Raw genomic sequence first — 26,394 nt, 5'->3', positions numbered from 1 at the left:
ACACATCGCTACTTCTTCACACTGACCTACTTCCGATCCGTTGGACTAATTCTTCACGTCGCCTGCTTCGAAATAACGCCAGGTCCCTTTTTAACCGGCTGGCCAGCGAGCGGACCACCAGCGCCGCCGGCGGCGGGCGGCGGGCCATGCGGCGCAGCCGACCTGCAGGGGCGCGCTGCCGAGCGCGCCGCGGGCTGCTGCTGACCTGGCCGGGGTCCGGCCGGTGCCCGCGGCACTCGCGGTGGACCGGGCGCGGGCGGCGGTGTCCTTGAGTGGAGCTCGCGGCTGGACTGGTACCCGCCGCTGGACTGGTTCGGAGCGGACGACACAGAGTGAGTGGAGGAGCGTCTCGGCTCCTGCCGGCCCGCTGGTGTTGGGAGGCCGTCTCATTGTATGCGTGCTTAGAACTGTGATCAGTCTGGTTTTGGATATTCTCTGAGCACAGCTGGTCCTGGTTAGGAGTGAGGGGGAGGGGGTACAGAGGTTTGTGAAGCGCTCCCTCCCTGCAACTTTCTTTCAGAAATAGCCGGAATTGTCGCGTTTTCGAGCAGACTCCAACTTCCTTTTTACCCATTCATGCCAACGTCCATTAAGTGGTCCCGTGGATGACTAATTCGGTCTTTCTTGAAAACTGAAGCGTTTGAAAGCACTTCCTGGACAGAGCCGGTGAGTAGAACAATTGGCCCACTGGATCCCATACCCCTCCTTTGGGGGGGGGGGGGCATGCGATCCAGTCACGGCTAACGGGCATTTCCGTCTTAGCCAGTTACGGCACCAACAGTTACTAGGCGACGTGGGGAGAGAGGGCGGGGGGGGGGGGGGAGGGAACAGGCTCCTTGGTCAACCCAGGCTCCTCTGTGGGATAAACCATACTTTAGCCATTAGCCCCCCCCCCCCTGACGCGGGGGTCCTCTGACCGGAATAGTATCCTATCATGACTTTTGAGGACCATTTCGCCATGCATGATTTCTTTCGCCGGGCAAACGAACGGAAGAAGCCTTCTGAAACATGTGTGAACCCACCCCTGGTCCTGTTCGAGAGAAAATGTTTCCTGGCTGGCTCAAGGCCACTTGACGGCAAAGGATCCCGACATTGGCTGGCCCGCTGACCAATACAGGGGCCCCACCGGTGCAAGAAGTCTTCTGACAGTCCAGGTCCCACCTGGTCCCCGCTTGGCGGAAATGGGCTCGCAGCTCTACACTGGGCCGACTGTTTGGTGTTGATTGAGATTTTTATGGCCTTCGGTACTGATTTGCCCTGTATTGGCCGATAGAGTGCCCGCATTGTCCCAGGGCCCAATCAGCCCCCGTAGCTCAGTCGAGAGCGTTCAACGCAAGGTCGTATACTGGTCAGTTTGGTCTTGTTTGTGTACAGTTTTGATGGTTTGGGGGTACAGTTTTCTGGTTCGAGCCTGGTTACCGGCCAGAGGCTGCTTCTGTCATAAGGCGTGAGCGAGGCCTGCAAATATAATGAACTTAACTGATGAATAATGGTAAGCGAGTAGTTCAAACTCAAATTTGGTATTAGTATGGCCGAATCGTTCACTTTCTCTGTATGTGTAGACGTCTTAACCTCGCTGCGATAGGAAAAACATTCATATGAAGGTTCGCCATGGCGACCTTGTTCCACACCGACTTAGCCCCGCGCTTTCTCCAGAACTTCGATTATGTCCGACGAGGAGGCTGCTCGGCATGATGAGATCCAGGAGGCCCCTCCTCCCCGAGAGCGGCACCTGAGTGCCGCCGCCAGCCCGCAGGTCAGTGGCGCAGCCAGACTCTGGTAAATATGACTGATGACAAACTGAGGACGGAACACTGGTGACAGACTCTCCGTACTGTCTGGGATAGGACTCTGTCCTGTTTGGGACAGTTGGTCCCCTATCGTGTCTGGGGCAGATGATCCCTTATCGTGTCTGGGACAGGTGGTCCCTTACCCTGTATGGGACAGGCGATCCCTTATCCTGTCTGGGGCAGGTGATCCTCTATCCTGTCAAGGACAGGGGATCCTCTGTACTGTCTGGGACGGCTCGAAGCCGGCACTTACCGCCTGGACCGTGTCGCTCTATGGGGCAGCCAGTCACGTGCACTTTCGGTGACAGTCTCTGCCGTTCAGCCAAGTCAACTTGTCGCTAGCGTTCCTTCATTTCGGTTTCCCACTATCCCCGATAGCGCGTTTACCCAGACCTTGTTCTCGCATTTATCTGCCGCAGTTGTTCAGCACGTCATATTAGCATGTCGCAGACCGTGTCTGGTCGGTTTCTGGGCCCGCATGACTTAACTGGCTGGATCTGACACTCATGACTCATGACTAGCTCACTCATGACTCTGACTTTGACCGACATGACTGGAGATGTCTATTTAGCTGTTCATACGTTGTTTTCATGCAGCAAGACAGGAAGGCGATGTTTGCCAACTCCTGAAATGAAGCTTTCATATGAAAGGCATCGCGGTACGCTGCGGCTGGTGCAGTCACTGCGCTGAGTACGTCTGATTCCATTGCGCTGGTGTTTTGTCTGTACTTGTAGCAGGGCATCAACCACGTGTGACTGGCCTTGTGCCGTCGAAATGCGTGGGATAGTTAAGCTGTGACGTGGTGAAAAACAGGAGTCGCTATGCGAGAATGTTGAGCAGTGCCAAGAAGCTATAAGAGAGTGGGGATTTGGGAGACATCAAACCGAGTAGGGGTTTATGAAGGGTCAGATGGCTGGTAGCGGAATAGTTCGGGGCTGGCACACCGCTCGACATTTCGAGCGAAGCAAATATTACGGGGGGTACAGATATGCTACTCTGATCAAGATACAACACGCCACAGGACAGTGATTGGTGTAGCCTATGGTTCTCGCCAAACATGCAAGATGCGCGCGTGTGGTTTACGCTGCGCTTTCCAATTGAACGGAAGATTCTTGAGTAAATTTGGGCATGGTGCCATGCTCGGCGTAGTCCGCCCCGCTCCTTGACCTTGCCTGACCTCAGCGGTCTTTGTCGCCAGCCGCAAGCCATCTAGTCGGGGGTAAACAGCACAGCGAGCACTTCGAGCCCTTTAGCCCGCTCACTGGAGCACTCTTGTCCGTATCCAACCACGGGTGACTTATGAGGCAAACGCTCTAAACAGATTGTTCCGCGGGAGTATGGGTACACGAAAACTTATCACCATCATAATCATGGAATTAAAAAAGCACGCTATTGACTAAAGCACCTAAGAAATTTATCTTATGTTTGGCTTTGCGAAATGTGTGAATGTGCACCATCATTCTGACCAGTCTCAAAACATTTCAGCCGATGACATGTTGATCCTTGGCACTTGGCACCCACTGGCCGAGCGCGCTAGTTCGTCATTAGACGCCTCCATCCCATTTTCCCCCTCCTTTGCACAGACAGCCTTGCAACAGAAATACGATAGCTGCCGTAGGCTCTGCTTTGCTTGAAACACCAGGCCGGCCGTACCAAGTGCATCTGTCACATGTTCCAAAGACCGGTGTCCTTTGGACGTGCTGAGCTCCAGGAAACCCGTGACTCCGGACAGAGGAAGGCCGAGATTGGACTATCTGGCAGACGTTTGATACAGATTGCTCAGCCCCGTCACGGCTGTCTGAGCGGCGTCGTGGCTATGCAAACAAGTTCTGCCATTGACGACGACCATAAAGCGTCTTGCCACAGCTGGTCCAAGACTAGCACAAGTCTGGCGGCCCCGAAGCCCGAGGTCTGGCTGTCGAAGAGCTGCTCTTCTGCCACGCTGTGCCTTGGGACGGACGGTGACCCGGCGGGGTGACCCGGCCCGGCACGTCGGCTCTGACGGCGTCCCGCTGCCCGCAGGACAGCACGCCCGGCGACTGGGAAGAGCTGGACACGCCCACCGCCTGCGAGCATGCTTTCGTCGCGGCCCGAGACGAGAGTGCGACCGCGCGTGATCCGGACGGGTCCGCCGGAGGCGGCGACCCGCCGCCGGCGCCACTGAGCGTTCAGGTCGAGATAGAGCCGGCGGATCAGGAGACGGATGCGGCTGGGGGTGCCGCCGCCGACGCCGCCGACCCCAACGCCAGTCCTCAGGGCTCTGACCGCCAGGACAAATTCCCATGGGAGGAGGACACGGACGACGCGGCACGGCTTGTGAAGGAGCCGCACGTTGCGGCGGCGGCGGTGGTCGCCGAGGACGAGGACAGCATTGTGGCGGCGCCCTCCTCCTCGTCCACGCCGCGGCCGGAGCACGGTTCGCGCAGCCCGGCGGGGCAGAGCGAGAGGCCCCATAGGGAGACCCCGCGGGAGTACTTGATCCGGCGCCTGGACGCGGCCCGGCCCCGACTGGTGAGTCGGTGGCCGCCGCAGGCTCCGTCGAGCCGAGATACCGCCCGCTGTTCGGCTTGGGCTCGTGTTCTTTCTACCTTCCGTTGTCCCTGTTGCAATGGACTGACCCTCTGGACATCGATGCGTAGACGTTGCCATCGATGTAAGACTAACATCTTAAGGATTTCTACTGCGCTGGATGAAGGAGAGGCTGCGTTCTCTCGCCGGTGACGCATGGAGGCAACCGCTCGACATTTAGCGCATGCGAGGGTTCATGCCAGGAAACAAAGTGGACCAGGGGATACCGTGATGGGTGAAGTCCAGCAATATCTGGCTTGACCTGTACTGATGGGGTCAAATGGTCATCTCTGGCTACGTAAATCTTCCTATGACTGAACTGGAATTGCGCTTGCGGTTGGAGACTTTTTGTGGTTTCATGTATTTTCACCAAAGGTTTTAAACCTGAAATTTGTCGCCAAACGCTTTCCGGCCTCTAAAAAAGGTTCCCTGTACTTGAAGCACATTCTGCTTGGATTTTTGTTTTACATCATTTTGGTCCACTTGACACCGTATGCTAACACGTGGTTCGCTAGGCTACATTGGGAGCAAACTACCGCACGTTTTTTTTTTTTTTTTTGTTAATGTCTTGAAACCTTGCCAAGTCGGAAGGCGTGCAATGGACAAAGCTTATAAAAATTGTGGCAGCCCAGTCCAGGCCGTCGATAGCAAAGAACGGCCGTTTGGCTCCACTGGCAGACATTTGTCTGTCTCCTGCTATAACTTGTGGTGTATTCGCGCATAGTCTTCAGGGCACGTGCGTACCTCTCCCTCCACGTCTCATGGAATTCGTGCATGCATTATGTGTGTACATGTCGACAGTAAACAAATGCACTCGGTAAAAAGTAAAAGTAGAAAGATGCACAGTAAAGAGATGCACTCGTGATACTAAGCTGATCAGAAATCACGCGATGTTGCGTTACGATTTGCGCGTACTCGGAGCGCTGAACTGGGTTTTAGTTAAAAAGTTTAGACTCCCGTGCTTTGCTTAGCTTAACTTCGCGTTTTCCTTGATCTTTCGTACTAACTGCAATTTTAGCACCTCTGACAGAACAGCATGCCACGCATCCAGTCAAAGCTTCAAACGTCTATATGACGCGTGCTTGGAAGTAAATATGTGTCTGCGGGATGTTATCTTTCGCCATTGAGTACCCAATGCAGCGCAAATCCAACCCAGATTACAAGCGAGGCTGAATGGTCGGCAAGTAAAAAGCCACCAAATCAGAGCTGCCGTAGCCTCAGCGGCACGACTCGCCTGCCTGACAACTGGTAGTGGTGTAGCCCTGAAGGTTAAAAGAACGATTGAATAAAGCTGTAACAGCTGTACTTCTCTACGAACGCACAGTCAACAAATCATCGGCGATCTTAACACTGAACAACCCACTGGTGCGCATGTAATACGCAAGCAGCAAGCAAGTATACAAAGATAGTTCAAACCATTAAACTGGACATTGCATAAGCCCAGCCTGCTTTGATTAATATCCAACCAGAATATAAGCATGTTTCCCATGACTCTCTGCGCGGTTACCAGTTCCAAGGTCCGTCCGATTCATTAGTTGGTTGACATGCATTGCCATGGCCAAAGGCGGCCAATATTTTTCCAATATCGTTTGTAAGCACGTGTGCGGACGCTAAACATATGTGCCCCTGCATCTGAAAACTCGAAAGGATATTGAAAAACATTGATAATTCAGTTCGTATCGGTTATCATATGCGATGGGCCAATTCGCTACTGTCTTCGGTGTCTCAACTATGATATGTTAGCCATGACTTATCTCTTTCGTCCCACTGTAAAAGGTTTGTATTTTTACTGGCATTATAGCACACAGCTGTTAAAATCATCTCCAAGAGAGCATACATGCACAGTGCTCAAACTACCATAGTTTGCCCGCAGCCCTAGACACTTGGCATCCATTCGACCCATTCAACAATGCCGCGCCACCGCTCCCCCCTGGCCGCCGTCCGCCTGACTGACTGTGCGGCCCTGGCGGCAGGCTGGCCGGGCTGCTGCACCGGACCCGCTGGAGGCCGAGGCGCAGGCGCTGCGCCTGCTGCTGCACGCGTGGAAGCGGCTGCTGGGCCTGGCGGCGTGCGCGAGCCTGCCGCCAGTCACCGAGCGCGTGCCGCCCAAGCCGAGCGCGCTGCGCCGGTTCTGCCCAGCCGTCTGGATGCTGGCGTTCCTGCTTATGTCGCTGGGCAGCATCGGGCTGCAGTGGGCGCGCTGCCAGCCGTGAGTGCGCGGGCGGTGCCCCCCCCCCCCCCCCCCCGTCCCCGCCTAGCCTGGCGTCTGCCTGGTAGGGATTCTGAACTAAATAATTGTGACCTGTCCTGTCATTTTAGCCTGGGTTGTTTTTATACAGGCCGGCTACGATAATGTGTTATAAGGGTAAGTGAAATGGCATGAATGACCCTGCCAATGTTCCAGACACCGAGCGGTGGGTGGTGCTCATAAATGAGTCATTTGTTCCGTATGTGACCAGATCTTACCTGGGGCACCTGGTGCCGCCTCCACACGCACACAACACGACGACCGAGTATGTCTGCGAGCACTCCTTCATCTGGACGTATCTGCTGCCGCGGCTGATCTACATCCTCGGCTACATCTCTGTCTTCGTCTGCTGGTTTTGCATCAAGCAGCCGGACTTGATCCAAATCGTGGGAGAGGTGACTCACTTCTTCCAGAACCCCGTGACGTTTTCACCGGAAACGTGTGGGCATGTCTGCCGCAAATGGACGCTCCGACCGCAGGTTCATTGTGCTCGACTAATGGTACCCATGAGGAATCGCGCCCGACGCTGTCAGTGCGTATTGCATTACGCAATGCCATCTAGCGCATCCAACCGTTTCGGACTGGAGAACTCCACCGGCTGGGTAGGCAGATGAGCGCCCGGGTGAAGCGGGTAACTGGCTGGGTTGGTACATATTTGTAATACTACGGGTATGGGTACGGGCCTATTCACCCTTATGTATATTTATGGGTAACAATTAACGTGATGGGAGGTCCATCCTTTTAAGAACTACATAATGTCACCGCTTACGCTTCCTTTACTCATGACTGCTGCAATCACCACCTGCGTGTATTTCCCTGCCGGCAATGGGTCTGAACTAGAATGCTGGAAAAACGCTATTTGGCTGGAAAGTGGTGGGCACAGCCTATTGCGGATGGGTGGCATGTGGGTATGGGCAGGGTATGGGCACTGCTACCCCATGCGTGAATTGGTGGACTGGATAACGGAACCTGTGAAGGACACTGGTTTGAACACCGCGACCGGCTGACTTGTTTGGCGGCGTTGCCTAGGTCATGTCACTGCTTCCCACCGCCTCGTGTGGTGCACACAGCGAACAACCCGTATTTGATCGGCTAATCTCGCTTTCGGAGGGATACGCCGCATGTCACGTAATCCGAGCTTCTGCTGCGTCCGCCAGGTGTTCTTCACTATGACTGACAACATGGAGTACGCGGCCGTGTCCGGGCTGTTCATACGGTACTGCCGGCGAGACCGGCACCTGATGATGATGCTGTTCGTGCTCGTGGTTGCGCTCTCCGTCACGAGCACCCTGATCGGCGATGGCGTCGTCCACCCGGTGGTCGTGTCGGCCAGTCCGACCAGGTCAGCGGTGGGCAGAGCGCGGGCGAGCTGTACACTGGGGCGTCTCTATCGGACGCATGGCTGCGCCGTCTGTCCATCTGCACCTCGGATGTGACATCCGGGTGCGTGCGTCGGCCGTGTGGGGCAGACGTTCATGCAAGTGGTCTACCCCGGATTTCGTCCCGACACCGTTGCTTAGAAAATGCGCATCAGTGGTGTTTTGAGGATCTTGGGCGAAAAGACCTGACGAAGCGTCCGTGTCACGTGTATAACCATCTCTTACAGACCGAAGCCAGCAGTCATCGTTACCTCTGAGGTCTTCACCTTCCTCCTTACCCTGATCATGGACAGCATGATGTTCTTCTCCCTAGTCTCATACACTCTGTCCATCAAGTACTTCGACCTGATCTTGCGCAAGACCCAGACGCACCTGGCTAGCCAGGGTGACCAGGCCCACCTGAGTGCCGATGGCTATGTCAAGGCGCACTACCAGAAGGGCCACCGGCTGATGATCCAGTCCCAGGTCAGTAAAGATGGCTGCAGCGGGGCTGCATATGGTCACACAGCAGGGTTGCATGGAAGGACGTCAGTGTTTAGCGTTGCTGACTGGCCTTATAAGCTGCGTTGAACAACAGTGCCATCGCTTCTCTTGCCATCTCGGCTTATGTTCATCGTTTCAGCCTTGCGTCCCGGATGTTGAAATGTACGCGAGTTGTCTCGGAGTGCTCAGTCGCTCCACATTGTGCTTGTTTGTCATGCACAACTGGCATGCATTGGACATTGAATGACGAGACTTTACGCGTTCGTTCACATCGGCGGTCGTGAATCACATGGACGGGGCTCACATGGACGGGGCTCACATGGACAGGGCTCACATGGACGGGGCTCACATTGGCGGGGCTCACATTGGCGGGGCTCGCATTGACGGGGGCTCACATTGACGGGGCTCACATTGACGGGGCTCACATTGACGGGGCTCACAGTGACGGGGCTCACAGTGACGGGGCTCACAGTGACGGGGCTCACAGTGACGGGGCTCACAGTGACGGGGCTCACAGTGACGGGGCTCACAGTGACGGGGCTCACAGTGACGGGGCTCACAGTGACGGGGCTCACAGTGACGGGGCTCACAGTGACGGGGCTCACAGTGACGGGGCTCACAGTGACGGGGCTCACAGTGACGGGGCTCACAGTGACGGGGCTCACAGTGACGGGGCTCACAGTGACGGGGCTCACAGTGACGGGGCTCACAGTGACGGGGCTCACAGTGACGGGGCTCACAGTGACGGGGCTCACAGTGACGGGGCTCACAGTGACGGGGCTTCACAGTGACGGGGCTCACAGTGACGGGGCTCACATTGACGGGGCTCACAGTGACGGGGCTCACATTGACGGGGGGGTTCACATTGACGGGGTTCACATTGACGGGGCTCTCATGGACGGGGCGTCGCGATATCGCTGGCGTCGCGGTGTCCGTGTCCATCCTGATCACGTCTCTGTGTGCGACAGGCGTGCGTCTCCGCCGTGATCCTGCTGGTGCTGCTGAGGGTCTGCCAGGGCGTGACCCTGATTACCCTCGACCTGACCGCGAAGAAGCCGCACACAGAGTCCCTGGGGGTGCTTCCGGTCATGCTGGCCTACACGCTAGCCGTGTATCACCACCTGTACCGGGTTAGTCTGCTGCTTCGACCGCCGTCGACGCCGACGCCTGCTGCGACGGCGGCGGACACGTGTGCGAGGGTATTGGACCCAGTTCTGACCTGTGGTTATGTTTAGTACGAGGATGCACGCACGAGGTGGACTGCCCTCAGCAGGGTTTCTGACCTTCTTCGTGCTGATCGTTGATGTGGCTCACGTGCAAAGGGAAACTGTTTCCTTCCCTTCAGGAGGTGATTGGGCGCAATACTGCCAACTGTCTGCTACGGGCGGTATTCAGCACAAAGCACTTCCTGTGCGCCGTGCTGCCATCTGCGGATGGGTAGCGTACCGCCATCAGATTGGTCCAAGGACTTGTCGCATGCGGCGACACCTAAGTACTGTGCTGCCATCTATGTGACGCGTGTGTTTCCGCTAGAGCCATGGCGCCTCTCATACCCGGAGTCCTCGCCGGTGCGCGGTAACGCGCCGATCCCGCCCTCAGTGCTGCCAGCTGACGAAGGAGGGGACATGCGCACCACCTGCGCCACGTGTCGACCGGACCCAACTTCGCCACGGGCGGCACGCCGGACACGGACGAGGCGGCGGACGAGGTGGCGCCGCTCTCGCCGCGCGCCGGACCGGGCGACGACGAGCCGGCGCCGGCCCGCTCGCCGGCCCAGTGGCGCCAGGCGCTGCAGGGCTGCCCGGCCGTCACCGGCCGCGTGTTCGGCCTCAACGCCGCGCCCTGGATGTACGTCCTGTTGCCGCTGATTGCGCTCTGCTATTCCGGCGGCTACATTGCTCTCCAGCGTTTCTGGCCGCTGTTCTAGCTGTCGACGCCACGGCGGCGGTGCAGCGCGCTGGTCTGTTCCGCTGTCGCCTGAAGTGTCGCTGACCGCCGTGTGCGCTGCGGCTCTTCACGGCTCTCCGTTTTGTTAAATGCTGCTCCAGCTCTGTTTGGAGAGCTACTGGGGGCTGTTCCGTTTCCTGAACACCCAGGCTCGTTATTGGCTACGTGCCTCGCTCTATATATCTAGAACCATTGTCCTCAGTGTTGAAGCTGTTCGCTGCAGTTCTGTGAGCTGTGGTGCCATGCGGGGGCTAGTGAATGAGACTGCCAATGGTGGAGGCTGTTACTGATCTGCGGTTTCTGGCGATGTCTTCACAATTATCTGTGCTTCTACATTTCCATGTCGGCTGTTTTGCCCTCTGGAAGTTGCTCGCACGTTCCTATTCACTTACCACTAATTCCCCACGTCTTTGCGATGCTACTGCTAATCGGTGGGCCGTGCGTTATAAATATACACATATTTTGCTTAATGTGCGTGTGTTGAATGGTTGGATGGATAGGCGATGTGGAAATTTAGTGCGCAAGCTTGTGCACTTATTCTCCCCCCCCCCCCTCCCCCACCTGATCTATGCCTGAAAGTTTGCGTGCATCACGTGCATGCATTTACGTGCATTGAAGTGTTACAAATTTTGGTACAGATGACCAAAGCGCAATGGACCCCTACCAGTCTAACATCGGCCGGATGTAATGCAAACATTGGACAGCATGTTCGCCATGGGCTGAACACGCCGCTGAACGCGCTGAACCGCGGCCCGTGGTTGGCCCAGATTTAGGCTGACTGATGCCAGCAGACTGAGTAGCGCTTGCCATACATATGCGGTGGACGGAAAAAGGGCACGTGGAAAAGTGTGGACGAGATGTCTTGTACCCTTTGCCCAGGAATATCCTATGTAGTAGAAACAAACCTGGTATTGACAGATTTAAATTGACTGATTTAATGAACACCCTGGAGACAGAATGCCGCGTCTACAAAGCATACGCACCACAGAGTGATCCACATGGTGGGGCGACGTGCAATGAAGCACAGCGCAACACGTGCCGACATAAAAACGACTTAGTTACGCTTAAAGACAATGCGGACCTTCAGATGTTGAATCGCTGCACATTCGAAATCTTTGCCCCGGGCTGAACGTACAAATTTCATCATGGAACCCGTTTAAATTGCCATTTTTAGCTTGTGCACGTTCCTAGAGCTCGGACAGTGTTCGTGGTGGATGATACGCGGTAAGTGATGTTTTTACCCTGATTTTCTATGCCGGAATTTTGTAGACTAGGGGTTCGCAAAATCCGGCGTAAACAGCTGCAAAAGCCCCATGGGGTTTTGCAGCTGTTTGCGGGATGCCGAAAATTTAAATGATGTACTTTTCGCACCTGTTATTAGCAGAATCTGTGCTGATTGGGGAGCATTTTCTGGATTCACACATCGTATTAAATAGTAAAATTTTGCTAAACCATCTTGATCAAACATCTTGATCGCCTTGATCATCGTAGCATCTTGATCTAGTCAACCTTGAACTGGGAGATTCGCTCCGGTTCTAAGAAAACAATGCCGAGCAGGCTGATGATTGGTCCGCCGCTCCGAAGAAATAACATGAAAGATTTTCAAGAAGGAGACGTGAAGAAAATGAATGCTACTGAATTAAAAGCCGTCGTGCGTGACGGAAATGCTACCTTGCTTTACGTTCACGCTGGTCAAAATAATTATTGCTGCAGTTGATAATTGAGAGTACGTTTGTGCCTTGCCACGATGATAATTATATAAACAATCTTATGCGATATCGCACAAAGGCTAAAGAAACGACAGCATGAAGTGAGTACAGCTTCATGCGCGGGGACTGGATGCAGGTGTCCTAACAACTCCGGGCAACACTTACGGGATGCACAGCATTTAACACTCAGCCCTACGGCAGTGCATTAAAGGAAATGAGGTTAGCTCACGTTCGTTCCCTATCCCATATCAACAGATGCTCCTTCTCCGCTGACGCAACAAAGCAGTGTCGTTCATATTCATATGTGATTGGTACATAGGTGCCTGGTACTCTGGTACAGGTACTGGTACTGGTACAGGTACTCCCTACCTGGAATGACATGGCTATGGCAGCCACACGGCGTCTCAAACAAAAATGTTTATTGTGCTTTTGATGCTTGACATGCGGCTCAAGGAACTGCTGCACGTTTTGTATCCCGGGACGATGCCTATTTCCAAAGGTTGCTTGCATGCTGAATATATCCCTGCACTGGCAATGGAAGCGTTATGGACACAGCTCAGGTTCCAGCCCCGTCCCTTTTTTCCTCCCCACTCGAAGCTGTTCTTGTCCCGTTTTAGCACTGCTATGTACCATGGTCAGTTCTTGACAGTTTTCGGCATCTGAACGAAAGCATGAGGTGGCCTAAATTTTAAAATGGATCTGAATGAAGTGGTGGGTTAGGTCGGATTTTATATTTGTGATAGGTCATGTAGTTGGAATGTCCTGCGCTTCGAAATCATTAAAAACTTACTGCCGTAGTTTCTTTCCCTTTTGCCTTCTGTGTGAATGAGCAAATGAAGCATCTATATACATTTGTGGAGACACATATAATATCTTAACGTATTAACAGCCTGTTCAAGCGTGCGGAAGTTGAGTGGCATTGTAGGCGTTCGCACTTCAAGAATGTCAAGCTCAAAGAACGTAGCCAACACAAAACGACGACTCGAACATTACCTTCTGAAACATTTCAAACATCTTAAAACATTTTGCATGATGTCCCTATAAGGAGGTGGCAGTGCCAAAATGACCATTTACACGTTACCTTGTGACATCCCTCAGCACATTCATCAATTCATGAAAGTGAAATGGACAAACCCAAGACGATGCATACCGACAAACTTATTGTTCATTATCCTCACTTCACAGGGCGCCCCACGCCGTTGCCATGGAAACTAGTCCCAGTTGTTTGCTATACGCCAACTTATATGCCAAAAAGTATAACCTCCTTTGGCATTGCTGCCAGGTCACCCTCGGCTCGCTGCCACAGATAACCAGCGCCGCCTTTTTTGAATTTCTAAAAATCAATGCTGTATTAGCGTTGATATGACTGGAAACTTTCAATTCTTGGCATTGATTTAGATGCAATATGATACTAAGGAAAGCTATCTTTGATTGTAACGAAACAATTTTATCCAGCCTTGGCACTCATTGCCCTGGGTTAAGTGGCCCGGAGCGCAATACCTAGTGTTGAGTGGCCTTGCCATAGCGATGAGCATAGTTTGAGCTATTGAGCACCGTCAATATAATCGTCGTTTAACATTATATCGTCGCTTGATCAGTACCTCTTGGTATGTCCAAGGTCGTAAACCCAACAAAAAAATCCACTCATAATGTATGAATACCTTCTATGCCTTGCCCTCCACGAAGCGCCGGTGGAGTTTCCAATAACAAAATAAGAATATGAGAGTGAAGTGGTTGAAATTCGATGCCTTTTTTGGTGGCAGGAAGGGCACTGAGTCCCAGGGGCACCACAGTGAAGCTGGACCCTCTCCCTTGGCGAAACCCCCGATCCACCTACGTTGAGGCTTTCTTTTTATGAATTGAGATCTTGTCGGGGCATTGAGCGCCGACCGGTCTTGATACCCACGCAGTAGTTCTGTCACTAGTTTGATAACCAGGTAGACAACCCAGTAGTTTTAAAGATGTTAATGTGGGGACCGAAAGAGACGTGTCCTGACCATAATGTCTTCTTTACATATCTTAATAAATATGTTTAAGTGTCTGGAGATACACCACGTCTGGTGTATCCGTTAAACCAAGCTCTCCCTCGCAAGTCCGATAAGTGTTGACATTGTTTGCCCGGAAACAGCCCAAGCGACAAAACTCAGTAGTTTGTGAAGAGCATAAAATTAGCGGCAGAGCCGTTGCCATCAAATATCAGGTCAATACCTTTCCCAGGAAATGTCAGCCATATGCACTGGACCCTCAGCAGAGCGTTAAAGGCAATGCACCACATTTGATGGTATTGAAGCAGGCATTAGATATGATGAAATAAGCTTTCATAGATATGATATGGATAACAAGCTCTTTACGCACACCAGATCAAGACAGAAAATGTTGTGGGTTCCTGGTAATCGGGGAATCACAGGAGATGAGCGGGCTGACTAAATGACCAAGGGAACCGTGATGGCCCCTCACATTGCATTCATTCCTGTTAACCATGCTTCTATAGAAATGGCCATTCACATTTTGCCACAACAAATTTCGCAATGGGCATGGAGCAAAACAATAAGAGCCAAGTACATGACATGAATCCAGAAACTGTACCATGGCCGTCAGTAAGCTGTACGGACCGTTTGGAAGGAAGGTATTGACTTAAAATTGGACGCGGAGAGCTCACTCATAGTTATTCATATTTGAAGCACCCTCGTCCCCATGTTATCCGTGTGATCGTCCCTTCTTATTAAACACATGCTTCTTGAATGTGGTGAATCTCAACAGCACCGAAAGGCACTGGAGGCATATTGTCATCAGAGTGTTGCGTAATCGTCAAAAGCCCTCTTAGCTAATGGCCATCCACATCTCCTTGATCTTTTGTTTAAGCTTCTTAAAGTGCCGATGTGCTTGAAATATCGTGAAGGGTTCTCTATTCCATTGTATTATTTCTTGCTGTATGTATCTCATGTGTATGTATCTTTTTGCATCATCTCATATCTTTCTTTCCGATTTCAAGTAGTTCTCTTAAAGGCGTCAAATAGCCCGAACGGGCCGAAACGCATCAAGCTAAGTGGAGAAAGAATAAAATTAAAAGTCGTGCTAGAATCTTGCATACATTTTACAGCCTTGGTTGACAGTCGGTTGACGGTCGTTATATCGGGAAGTCGTGCTCATGAACGCCAGATATGAACGACTTGACAATGTTATTTTCTAGACCCTGAACGCCACATGACCAGTAAAATGATAGAATTTGAATGGCAGCATGCTTTTTATCGCGGCATGGATGTCTGGGTAACCTTGAAATATTTTGCACGAAATGGCCTGCAATCTTCGCATGTGTGTAACTCAGAAAAAAGAGTGCATTATATTTACAACACCTTCTTTGTAAAAACCCTCCCTTGGCCTTGGTCGTGTTATGGCATGGTAAAGAAACGGCAAAAGAGTCACGAAATTTCACAGAGAAGGAAGAGAGAGTGCGTAAGCTTCGATGGGAAGCGAGGCTCAGAAGTTCCCATTCATTTGCATTACCTGAAGTCCACAAAAGTGAAAATATGCAACTTGTGAGGCGAGAACCATTTTCAACTCCACAGCGATGGCTAGCAGAGGCAGTTTGGGACCAGATAGCACCACTGGCGTGCCGTCGGCGCATCGCACGACATGAGCGCCGGAGGATGGTTGGCTTAGGTCGTTGGCGAACAAGAAGCAAGACGATATTGTGCGTTAGTCCTTCCTCCATGTTTCGGCTGCGAAGGGCCGCATGTGCAGCCTCTTTGCATGCAGATGCCATTCTTCACCTCACAGCAATAGTGACCAGCATCGTGCTTCCTTTTGCGCTGCGGTGCCAACGGCCCCTGTGTGACAGCCAGCACGGCCAGCACAGACCAGGTGGCCTCGCGCTGCGCCCTCTGCATCAACTTTCCAGGGCCATGCGCTCAGTCATGGGTCGTTCTCATGACGCGGCGTATGTTGCTTTAAGTAGCCGTGGTCACTGGTGATGGATTTACATTGCAAGTGCCCCAACACTCCACTTTCCCGATGGCAGGCAGTACGCGATCGTTGTCAATGGCTAATGTTGATGAGGACGAATGACGATGATGAGTTATTGGGTTTTAAGTCTGCGTCAACTGCGGCGGTTATTTGCGCCCTAAATGACAAAAGAATGATGCTCTGAATAAATCTGCGCCTGTGCCCGCGTGCAACGCCCCTATTACAGCTATCGAAAAGTGGACGACTCGCTACCACACAGATGGCTTTCGTAGGTCAAACTGGGTTCGTCGGTGTGGTGCACGGCATGTCCGCCCGTCAGCTGAGCCTAAACATGGCCTGTACGCCCGATAGTTGGTTGCAATTGCATTTCGCATGCTTACTTCAGCGGTTTCGCGTGAAATACTCCCACCGGAGCTCAAAAGATTTCTCCGTCACATCTACCGAGTAACTGCAAAATCAGATACATGCATTCATGCCCTCTCATGGACATCGCACAGTTCACAGCACGGTACGCTGGGCTCCGGCAACAGCTGCTGCGGACCCCGGGTCAGCGCCGCACCAGCAACAGCTGCTCCGGACCCTGGGTCAGCGCCGCACCAGCAACAGCTGCTCCGGACTCCGGGTCAGCGCCGCACCAGCAACAGCTGCTCCGGACCCTGGGCCAGCGCCGCACCAGCACATACAGGGCAGGGGCCGGGCCCTGTGGCCGCCCCCAGCATCCAAGGCCGACACGCTGCCGCCACGTAGGGCTGATGGCGCTTTGGCTTGAACCGCAGGGCTCGAGCAGGTCGCCCCGGTACGCGTGGGTCTCATAATATTGTGATGTTTGTTTAAAAGCTTATCGAAATTCATGGCTACTCCAGAGCTCCATCCGGCATCATACAGAGGTTCGCAGGAAAAAACAAGCATAATACCTTACTTCCGACGCGCTCAAAAAGCAATGCTGACATGTTCAGAAACTTTCATCCCGTGTCGAGATTGCAAAAAATGCACAATTTCATGCGGTGTGGTCGATTTACCGGTGGCAAACAAGGATGGAGCATGTGGACCATGAGCATCGTGGCTCACCAGTAAACCCGTTAAGAATTATCCACCGTCGCTGACACACCAGAAAAAAATGAGCAAGGGAGCCGTAGTGTTCATATTTGATGGCTCACTGGTCAGCATAGGTCACGGCAATCATTTTTGGCTGCTGACATATCATTTAAACTTTTCGACTCCGAGCGCATTGCAGAGCTTGTCATTCGAGCCGGAGGCAAACAAGTATTTTGGGACACGTGGGTGGTAAACAATGCCACCCATGGCGCGACAAAGAAAAAAAAAACAGTTTATTCGCTTCGGACATGCTATAAAACCCTATTCACCTACACGGCTCACAATAATACGTGCACTAATCGACGCGCTGTAGTCGATTTACAGGAGGCGAACGAGCATGAAGACTATGTAGTATATGCTTCTTGACCCAGGGACACTGATGGAGGAGCGTTTCGGAAAATGGGGGGCCAAATTAATTTTGAAGTCGATTCTTTTGCGTGTGTCGCTATGGGGCTAATGTTGAGCATAAATTTGTGGAGCCATGATACCTATGGAACCCTCAGCCATTTTCATACATATGCCAGGGGATCAGCAAACGGATTTTGCGCTCGTGTTTCGCCACTGGCATGATCTTATGCCGATAAAATCACACTACTTGGTGCGGCGTGTTCAATTTACCGGAGGCCAAGAAGCATGGACCATGTCGGTAGCGAACTTCATGGTCAAGGAATTCAAAATAAAAATTCATGAATTCGGAACCAGGAGCCGGTCTGAATACCCTTGATGGTGAAGGCAGATTGTTGTGTTCACGCTACATCAAATTTACTTTGAGGAGGCATATCAAGTACCAACGTGCTCTCACTAACGCTTTGGTATGCAGCCTCAAAAAAACATTCAGGTGGTCGACATTACACCGGGATAAGAAATGGAGTTAATTGGGCACCGGACAATGGCGCGTATACCGCTGGATTCGCTACACAGTTATGAATACTCATCAAACATCTCGCTCTCACTAAAACAGCGGAATTTTCAAAGCCAACGATGTGGTAACCTCGTAACCTCAGATCCCAATTTGGCTATTTTTTATACCATATCTGAAAAGGCCGGCTTTCGCCCATTTCGTTCCAAAAGTTCTGTCTGCTCTCTGGAAAGGCTTATGTTTATACTTAGTTCTCAAAAGTCTGTGACAATGCGAGTCAAATACTCCTTGTCACGAAGTTCCCTTTCCGAATCGTTCAGCTGTGTTGCGATTACGAATGTGTGTAAAGCCTGCGGACGTCTTCACGGAAACGCAGATCCAGCTGACTCGAAAAAGTAAACATGCAGCAAAGCCACGACGCCGGCCACACACATCCCTCGTCAATTGAGGGCCAGCGGGTCAGTTGGCAACGCAGGTCGCTCCGCCCGCGTTGGCGCTATTCGCGGTTGCCTGGGAGCTAGGGAGGGGGAGGGGGCGCATGGTCGCCACGGCCGAACCGCCGGCGGCAGTATCGGCTGAGTCTGGGTGTCTGGCTGACGAACGCACCCCGTCGACAGCTGACCCCAGCGCCAGACGGCGGCGGTACGCCCAGGGTGGACATTCCTTGCCCGCCACCCGTGCCGTCCTCTTTGCCAACGAGCTTTGCGGGTCCCGTTCCGTCTGGCTTTCACCATGTGGGCGTGTCTCGTCGCGTTTGCTTTCCTGACGCCTCTGGGATGGGCCCTGGGGAACGCTGATGCCGGGTCCCATCCCCCCAAGAACGTCGCGGAGGTGGTGCGCCGTCTTGTGGCGGGCGAAGCCTCCCTCCCTGCGGTTTGCTTTGAGTTCCGGGAGGTGTTCGGCTCAGGGGCTGTCCATGAAGAGGACGTCCAGCGGCCGGAAGCCGCCACAGGCTGTGAGTAGTTTTCCATACGCTCGGCGCGTATCATACCTGTAGTGGAGTGCGCGCAGAGCCGTTGGAGCATATAACTGATGGACAAGTCCAAACACGCGGTGAAAGGTGGTGCCAATAAGCGCCAGACATTCAGAGTGTGAAGTAGCCTGGCGTGATATTCACACATTTGTTATGGTGCGAATTAGTTCAACTGTGTGTATGGTAGTGATTTCCTCCCAGTACAAGAAATTCGTTTGAACTGCATGTCCCGATGTGGGTAGTCTTTCTATCCAAGTCATTAATTCAGTGAAGCACCGATTAACCCGTTTGCTGCTTAGGGTTTTCAGCAATCCCTTAAAATGACTAGAGGAAGCGCTTTATAGTAAAGAAAAGGTTCAACTTACCCACAGAATACGCCAACAGATCTTTCTTACGGTTTGGTGCACTTTCTTCTCAAAGCTGCGGAGTTCCAGCCCCCCCCCCCCCCGAATAAATAAAATCTGAATATGAAACTGGACTTCTTGTGGGGAGCATAATGAAGGCTGGGTTGGACTCGGGCTGCACACAGGATTTCCGTGAAGAGGCACGGTCTCCAGAAGTCCCGAATATTCAGCTTCATCACTCAGTCAGTAGTGCCTGTCACCGGTTTGAATTATGTCATGTATTCAGCAGTCGCGGCCTTCGAGATCTGTTATCTTTTATTGCGTTCGAAGGAAGGAAATCCAGCCGTAGACTGAGCTTATACCTGGAGCCCCGGCTAGTTCTGGTGGTGGAAAGCGACTGTTTTGTGACTGGACTATCACATAGTCTAGGGCCGTTGCGTCTGCATTTCTAGCGGTAGCAGACATCCTGACATTAGTCGAATGGCGTGTAGATAAACTTTTCGGATGTGTGTGCATGATATTAGAAATTGCAGCGATGAGAGGGGGTATTTCAGTTCCGTGACAATTTAAGCCAGAACCCTGTTGCGCTATTAGGCACGAACTTTACTGCCTTTTCATGTCATGTGATATTGCGTTACGCTCCTGGCGACAACTTTGCATACACGAATTGGTTTGGCGACAAAAATGAACCTTAACCACCCCGGCATTTTTAGCAGACCTTTTATGGATGTCAGACCGGTTAACAATCAAAAATCTGCCGTGTCTCCATATAGGCCATCTAGGTTGCTGGATTGCCGGAATTTTCACTGGCCAACCAGATGATGCCAGGGATAGGTAGAAATCCGTGCTTCATCTAAAGGCTTATGGTAAAAAAGTAAGAACACTGGCAAACGGCAGCTGCAGGGGCCCCAGGAACGTATCAAATCACGCCACATCTGATTCGCTCACTTCACTCAACTGATAACAGTTAGAGTACAGAGTTGTATGTAACGCACACCGTGTCGGTGAGACTTCACATGAATGAGAATGATGTATCCTAGCGCCCATTTCATAGCTTGTGCATAATGTTCAAATCTAGAGGCAGCAAAATTCAGCGTTAGCTGCTGAGCACGTCATAACATCGTTCATGGCAGTGTCCTTTACTTGCGTACTCGTAGGATTTAAAGCCTCTTTATGTGGAAGGTTGCAGGCATTGCTATATTTTCCATTGCTGCACTAATTGCTCAGATACGTTGGCAATTTTAAGACAAAGCAAAATGCGGTTTTGAAAAGCGCAGTGAATGTTTGGGTGTTTCGAATGCGCAAACGGTATTTGCGCGCTTTAAAGGCGTATTTCACCTGTTCACTTTAGATCATCATCCTGGTTGTCGCGCAACGCACCAATTTTTAGTGTTTGGTCTCACCGATGGATACACATAATTATGTGAACATTATCTACCCAGGCTCTGTTTAGTCCTCGATTATGTGCATTCCGTTCAGCGACCAGCCTTACAAGTCAGTCACACATCAGCGTGAATGGAAACTGTCAGTAAACTGTGACTGTTGCAGGCATGTGCCGTTTCTCCTGCATCCGGGACCCGGGATGCTTCGGCTACGCTCACAGAGACGCTGACCAGGGATGCCTGCTGCTCGGGCGGCTCCCGTCGGAGAGCGCCGCCACGTCCGCCGGGTCGGAGAGCGCCGTCGCGTCCGTCGGATCGGAGAACACCACCACGTCCGCCGGGTCGGAGAGCACCGTCGCGTCCGTCGGATCGGAGAGCACCGGTTGGCGCGTGTTCAGACGACGCGGCTACAGTGGGTGGCGCACCCTGCAGCCTCTTGGCAGATGGGTTAATCCACTCGCTTGAAGAGAGTGGCGCCCGTGAAAGCGGTCACAGATGTTTTCCGCGAATCCTAGTGCGGACATGCCGCTAAAGAATTTAGCTCGGTCATCCGATTCATTCGATGTGTAGTTCATAAGTTAAGTGTGTGAACAGCTCTATTTCACTTGCGACATGAGGGTAAGGTAAGGTAAGGTAAGGTGAGGTCAGGCAACGGGGAGGTGGCCACATGTGTAGCTTATTACCTTGTGACGATCCAACGACGTCGTCGCAGCTCTTACTTCAGTATTCTGACACGGAATATCCCTGTTAGGCACTGTGTGCCTCTGAGCGGAACAGGGATCGCACTGATTGTCGCAGGGATCTCATCCAATGTGGATCATGGGCCCGGCCTTGTCCCTGCTTGGGAAATGGGCCCACAAAGCTCAGACTGACACGGAGCCCCTCGGCCTTCCAATCGGGTCCTTAATCTTTGGTCTTGAGAGACCTTTCGGCCCTTCTTCGGGCCCCCACAAACACCACTACTGGCTGACTCTGGGCCTCTACCGCCACAGGACCCCTAATAGGCACTGTGTCCCCTGACCGGCACATGAGCCACGTATTGTTGCGGGGATCCCATCCAATGTAAATCGCGGGCCCGGCCTCGTGCTTGCTTGGGAACTTGGTCTCATGGACGCTTTGTTTTATTTGTGCACTGTTTTGATGGGCATGGACGCTCGTTACTGGTGGTATCTGACCGACATAGATGTCCTTATCGATTCGGGTGGCCCCTGATGAGCGCGCAGGGCCCCTTGGCTGGCATTTGAGTGCCTGGTCCTGCGGGTCGAGGCCCCTGAATGCGACCTCCTGCCGGCCTTTTGGGCCCTTCGGGCCCCCAAATTGAGCCCTTTATCCTAGGTTCCGGTCCCTCAGAACCTAAGGGGGAACTTGCTCCCTGTACCCCCTGCCCGCGCTACTGGTAAGCCCTCAAAATAAACGCTCAAATATATCGTAGCTGGTCTTTGGGGCCAGCCCTTCAAGTGTTACTCTGGCCTTTCTGAAAATCGCGCAGTATATTTCAGGGCATAGGACAACCCCTGAGTGTACTTTTATCAAAACATAAATCGTTCGGTGCAGTGCCCCTATTGATCTGTCACAGATCACTCGAAAAGTAAACCTTGTCTAGAAAGATTTAATCACGGCTTGGCTTTTCAGAATCTGCCATTTAGCTACTTCCGGGGCCCAGAGGCCTCAAGGGGAGCGAAGTCGAAACGTTCAGAGCCATGATAAAATGGCCCATTTTTATTAACCAGTGGAAAGGCCTCAATGCTAACTTCGTGAAAGTTGTGGCTCACACATTTATTTTTTGGAGCGCTATTATCTTACACCTATACAGTGTTATATCTTACATTGCAGGCGCTCTGAACGAATCGTGTGAAGAGGCCAGCGACTGTACCATGATCTCGCCTATCGCGATCTGCCAAGAAGGAGTTTGCTCCTGCCCAGGAGATCTGCAGCCCATGGATGGAAGACGTTGTGGCCGTGAGTGAGCCTTTCTTCTCCCATCGTGCACATTCATTGAACACTGCTAGGATTGTCAGTGCAGTTTACAAGAAGCTGTCACTTAGAGAAACTGGATTCTCTTGACCAATCGCAATCTGACGCGTAACCCACTACGTGACGTCACATACGTCTGTTTCGCTCGGTTCTGGGCGACAGATCCGTCCATCGGTCTCAGGCCTGGTCTGGCTGGATGCACTTGCTGCGTGTCTGATGATGTTTCAGGACCGGGTTGGCTGACTGTTCCGTTAGGACACAGCCGGCTCAGCACGAGTCACGCTCTGGCAGAGGCGAGCTCGGCCCCCTCGGTCGAAGAGTGCGAAATCCGCTGCAAGGTGATGTGTTCCAAATGACCAAGACCGGTGACAGCTTTCCTTTTAGAAAATGTTAAAATATTGCGTGAAAATAAAAGAATGAGAATAACGTTTGCCTATTCACGTTCTGCTTTATGATATTGTGACAAGATGCATTGGGCATCCGACTTGCTTTTGTATGCCGGAATCCAGGCATTGTGTCTAAAACCGAGTGCGATATGGGATGTGTGCGTAACATCGGATGCAAATGCAGCACAGGTTTTATAGAATGACAGCCACGGGTACGGGTTTCTTGAGGTTATGATTACAATGCAGCAATGCTATTGAAATCATTACATAACTTGAGTCGCTTCCGCTAATCTTCTGTCACATCGTATGTCCTAAATTAAGAAAAAGAAAACAGTAGCCTGCATCCACACTTGGCTGTGCTGTTGCGGTGAATAAACAACACCCTACGTCTCTTGCGCGACTGCGACATATAGAACCGACCGCTTTTCAATCCACGCGGTACACGGCGCATTATGTGAAGCCACGGCTCGACGGCTTCAGAGCATCACCTCTGCTGTGTGGATAAGCCGCCATATGAAGAAGTAGTGCGGGTCCTATGCTACGTGGCGGGACGTTGGTCCGCTTTGCAGCCCACGTTCGCTTTGCTGCCCTGGAGCCCGCATGATATTACGCCGTTTGATAGATGTGCATTAGTCCACGAACCGCGTGCTTTAAGGGCATCAATACATGTAATGCCCTGAACCACCTAATGTCACCTCGCAGGAGTCGGTTTCTTAATGCCAACGCGCTTCCAAACACATTTCTTGAAGACGCATGCACTCCAAGACTGTCTGCTGGTCCAGCCTGCCGACCCAAAGACCCCATAAGTATTGACGTCGTTAAGGGGGTGACAGGAGTTCATTTCATCCATGGCAGTAAAGCGGCGGGGTTCGCGGTGATGTTGATGGAACACTCTCCAAAGTTTCCAAAGGTTATGTGGACCAAGCGCGGCTCCAATGTGTACTGCAGTCTTTAAGAAATTCTAGGACAAGCCCGCACAGCCGGACACGCACAGGAATACATCATGTGTACCACAAGTATGCCAATCTCCTGCTTAGTGAATCCAAATCGCGGTAGGTTCGCTGCCGACCTTGCAAGGATGGTCTTCGGCCAAAATATGAGCATGGCGGCTGGTTGCATGCGACTGTTGCTTGAAAAGGCGAACTATTCGCATGCTTCGAAATTTGGCTACTTTGCTACCCTCGCCCCGGCCACCCTCGCCCCGGTGTATCGTTTTTCAACTAGCGACCTTTTAAGTTTCGGAGCGATTTTCGCCGTGTTTTGAGCACACGCGTATGGTGTAACGCCCCGCTGATGACACAGTGTAGGCCCGTCGCGCACGTTCTGCGGAATCATCAATTGCCGCCAGCCGGCCGTGCCGCCCGTGAATCGCCGCGCAGTGCTTCTAAGAAACTGTCGTTACTCACAAATCAGAAATGCCATAGCCATGTTTTTGGTGTCAAAATACTCACAATGAATGCCCCAGAGGCTATCGGAACTTGGGTGTAGCCGCAAGCGTCCGGAAATATAACCTCAGAAAATACTGGGGTGGATGGCCGCATCAACGCCCCTATTAGGGCACGGGATGCATTTTTACTCTTGCACGTCGATGCGAAACATTGCCAGCAGTCCGAAGACTTAATGTGATTGCTAATGCGTCACGGAGACGATTTAACCTGACATCTGGTAGCATCTGGCAGCATATGGCTAAACCGATTCAGCTAGTCACAGTTGTGTCGCGTTGCCTTACTCCTTGCCTTCAAGACGTGAGAGTTCTGGAACTTAAAATATGCATAGATTGGTGTGGATACAGCGATATAGGGCTCCTAGATATCTCACCTCATCCAATCGGGATGTCTTACCTCAAGCCATAAGGAGGTAACGCGTCCTCTATATCTATCGTCTATTTAAACTTCCCCAACCAGTGCCCCGTAGCGTTTACCTGTGTGTGTGTGTATGTGTGTGTGTGTGTGTGTGTGTGTGTGTGTGTGTGTGTGTGTGTGTGTGTGTGTGTGTGTGTGTTTGTGTGTGTGTGTGTGCATGTGTGTGTGTTTTGCTTTTGTTTTTGTTTCAATATCATAAAATGTGGCCTGTTCTGTTGTTTCAACCTGAAGCAGTGTAGCACCAGCATTTAGCACGACTTCGTGCGCTCGAATTCTATAGACCAGACGCGCAACAAACAAGTATGGGATGTGTGTCCTTGCCCATTTCTGTGTAACATTTTCCGGAACATTTCTCAGGTATCCCTACTCTGTGCTGCGTTCAGCTTCGACGAAGCGGAGAGCACTTGTCAGCTGTTCGCATCTGAAGTTGAAACAACAGAAGAAGATGTTGGAAACGTCACGTCCTTCATGTTGGTGAGGCGTTTCAAGGCTCTGTGTTTCAGCAGCGGTAGATGAGCTTGCCTGTAGCTACTACTTCCAGCAGTATCCACTGTGGCAAATAGCAATGAAATATCCCCTCCAATCTAATCTTAAACCCAAGTCTAACATGTAAAAGCATAAATGGCGATATCCTTCACGCCTTGTAGAGTTTCCTGAAATGGAAGTGATTACGCCTGACAACATAACCATCGCTCAGTTCAATATCTGAAAGGTCGTAATTTGCTCTCCTAAAAAAAATTGTGCGTTTTTGTTATGTGCGAAGGACTTCCTCCCTACGTTGTGGTGATAGCGCAAAGTCACTACATTAACTCGGGCTTATGAGGAGGCAAGTATCTCTGGTGGTATTTTTATGGCAGTGTTGAAACACAAGCTCGGGTAGGGGTCAAATTGACCCCTCTCCCCGAAGGTTTTTCCGGAATGATTTCCGAACGGCGCGGTGTAGCAGCACCAAAATGTGTAAAGCTGTGAGCAATTGAATTGCAAATCGTTTGGTGTCAAAAATTGTAATGTTTCATATAAGGTCACTGACCTGCGGCAGGCTAAAGTCAGACCATGGATTCAGCGAAAATAATTCGTAGGGAATCGTTCAATCTGATGCAACAACGGAGTGTTCGACGAGGCCATACATCTCTGTCATAGTTTCCTTAGCAACACAAGAATTGAGTGCACAAATTCCATTGGCCTAGGGTTATGTATGAAGGTTGTATTATATTAGGTATTATATTAGGTATGAAGGTTAGACCAAGCTCAAAACCAACCTGCTTTGTCACTCTAGAGCTTGCTGTATGAGGGAGTTTCTGGTACTTATCTCGACTGAATATTTAATAAGAACCACATTATACTTATTCCATGAACTTTTGAAAGGCTAGAATAGGTCACTGACTTGAAATGACCCAGGTGGTCACTTATTTTTTAGGAGCATACTGCCTAA

The 26,394-nt window shown here is 51.8% G+C and overlaps 1 protein-coding gene across 1 annotated transcript; it reads left to right on the top strand.

The window, feature by feature from the left end:
* The first annotated feature begins 248 nt into the window (after positions 1–248).
* Positions 249–10,885, top strand: LOC119099389 (uncharacterized). The gene is made up of 9 exons (XM_037222531.1): positions 249–332; positions 1,657–1,756; positions 3,813–4,301; positions 6,332–6,567; positions 6,818–7,001; positions 7,764–7,948; positions 8,213–8,450; positions 9,437–9,598; positions 10,068–10,885. The coding sequence occupies exons 2-9, from the start codon at positions 1,667–1,669 to the stop codon at positions 10,458–10,460; spliced, it is 1,977 nt and encodes a 658-aa protein (XP_037078426.1). The 5' UTR covers positions 249–332; positions 1,657–1,666; the 3' UTR covers positions 10,461–10,885.
* Positions 10,886–26,394: the final 15,509 nt, after the last annotated feature.

Source organism: Pollicipes pollicipes, unplaced genomic scaffold, assembly GCF_011947565.3.
Source record: "Pollicipes pollicipes isolate AB1234 unplaced genomic scaffold, Ppol_2.1 Scaffold_4740;HRSCAF=5597_pilon_pilon_pilon, whole genome shotgun sequence".
In the NCBI taxonomy this organism is placed as follows: Eukaryota; Metazoa; Arthropoda; class Thecostraca; order Pollicipedomorpha; family Pollicipedidae; genus Pollicipes; species Pollicipes pollicipes.
Note: the sequence above shows the minus strand (reverse complement) of the source record. Positions and strands in the feature narration are given on the sequence as shown.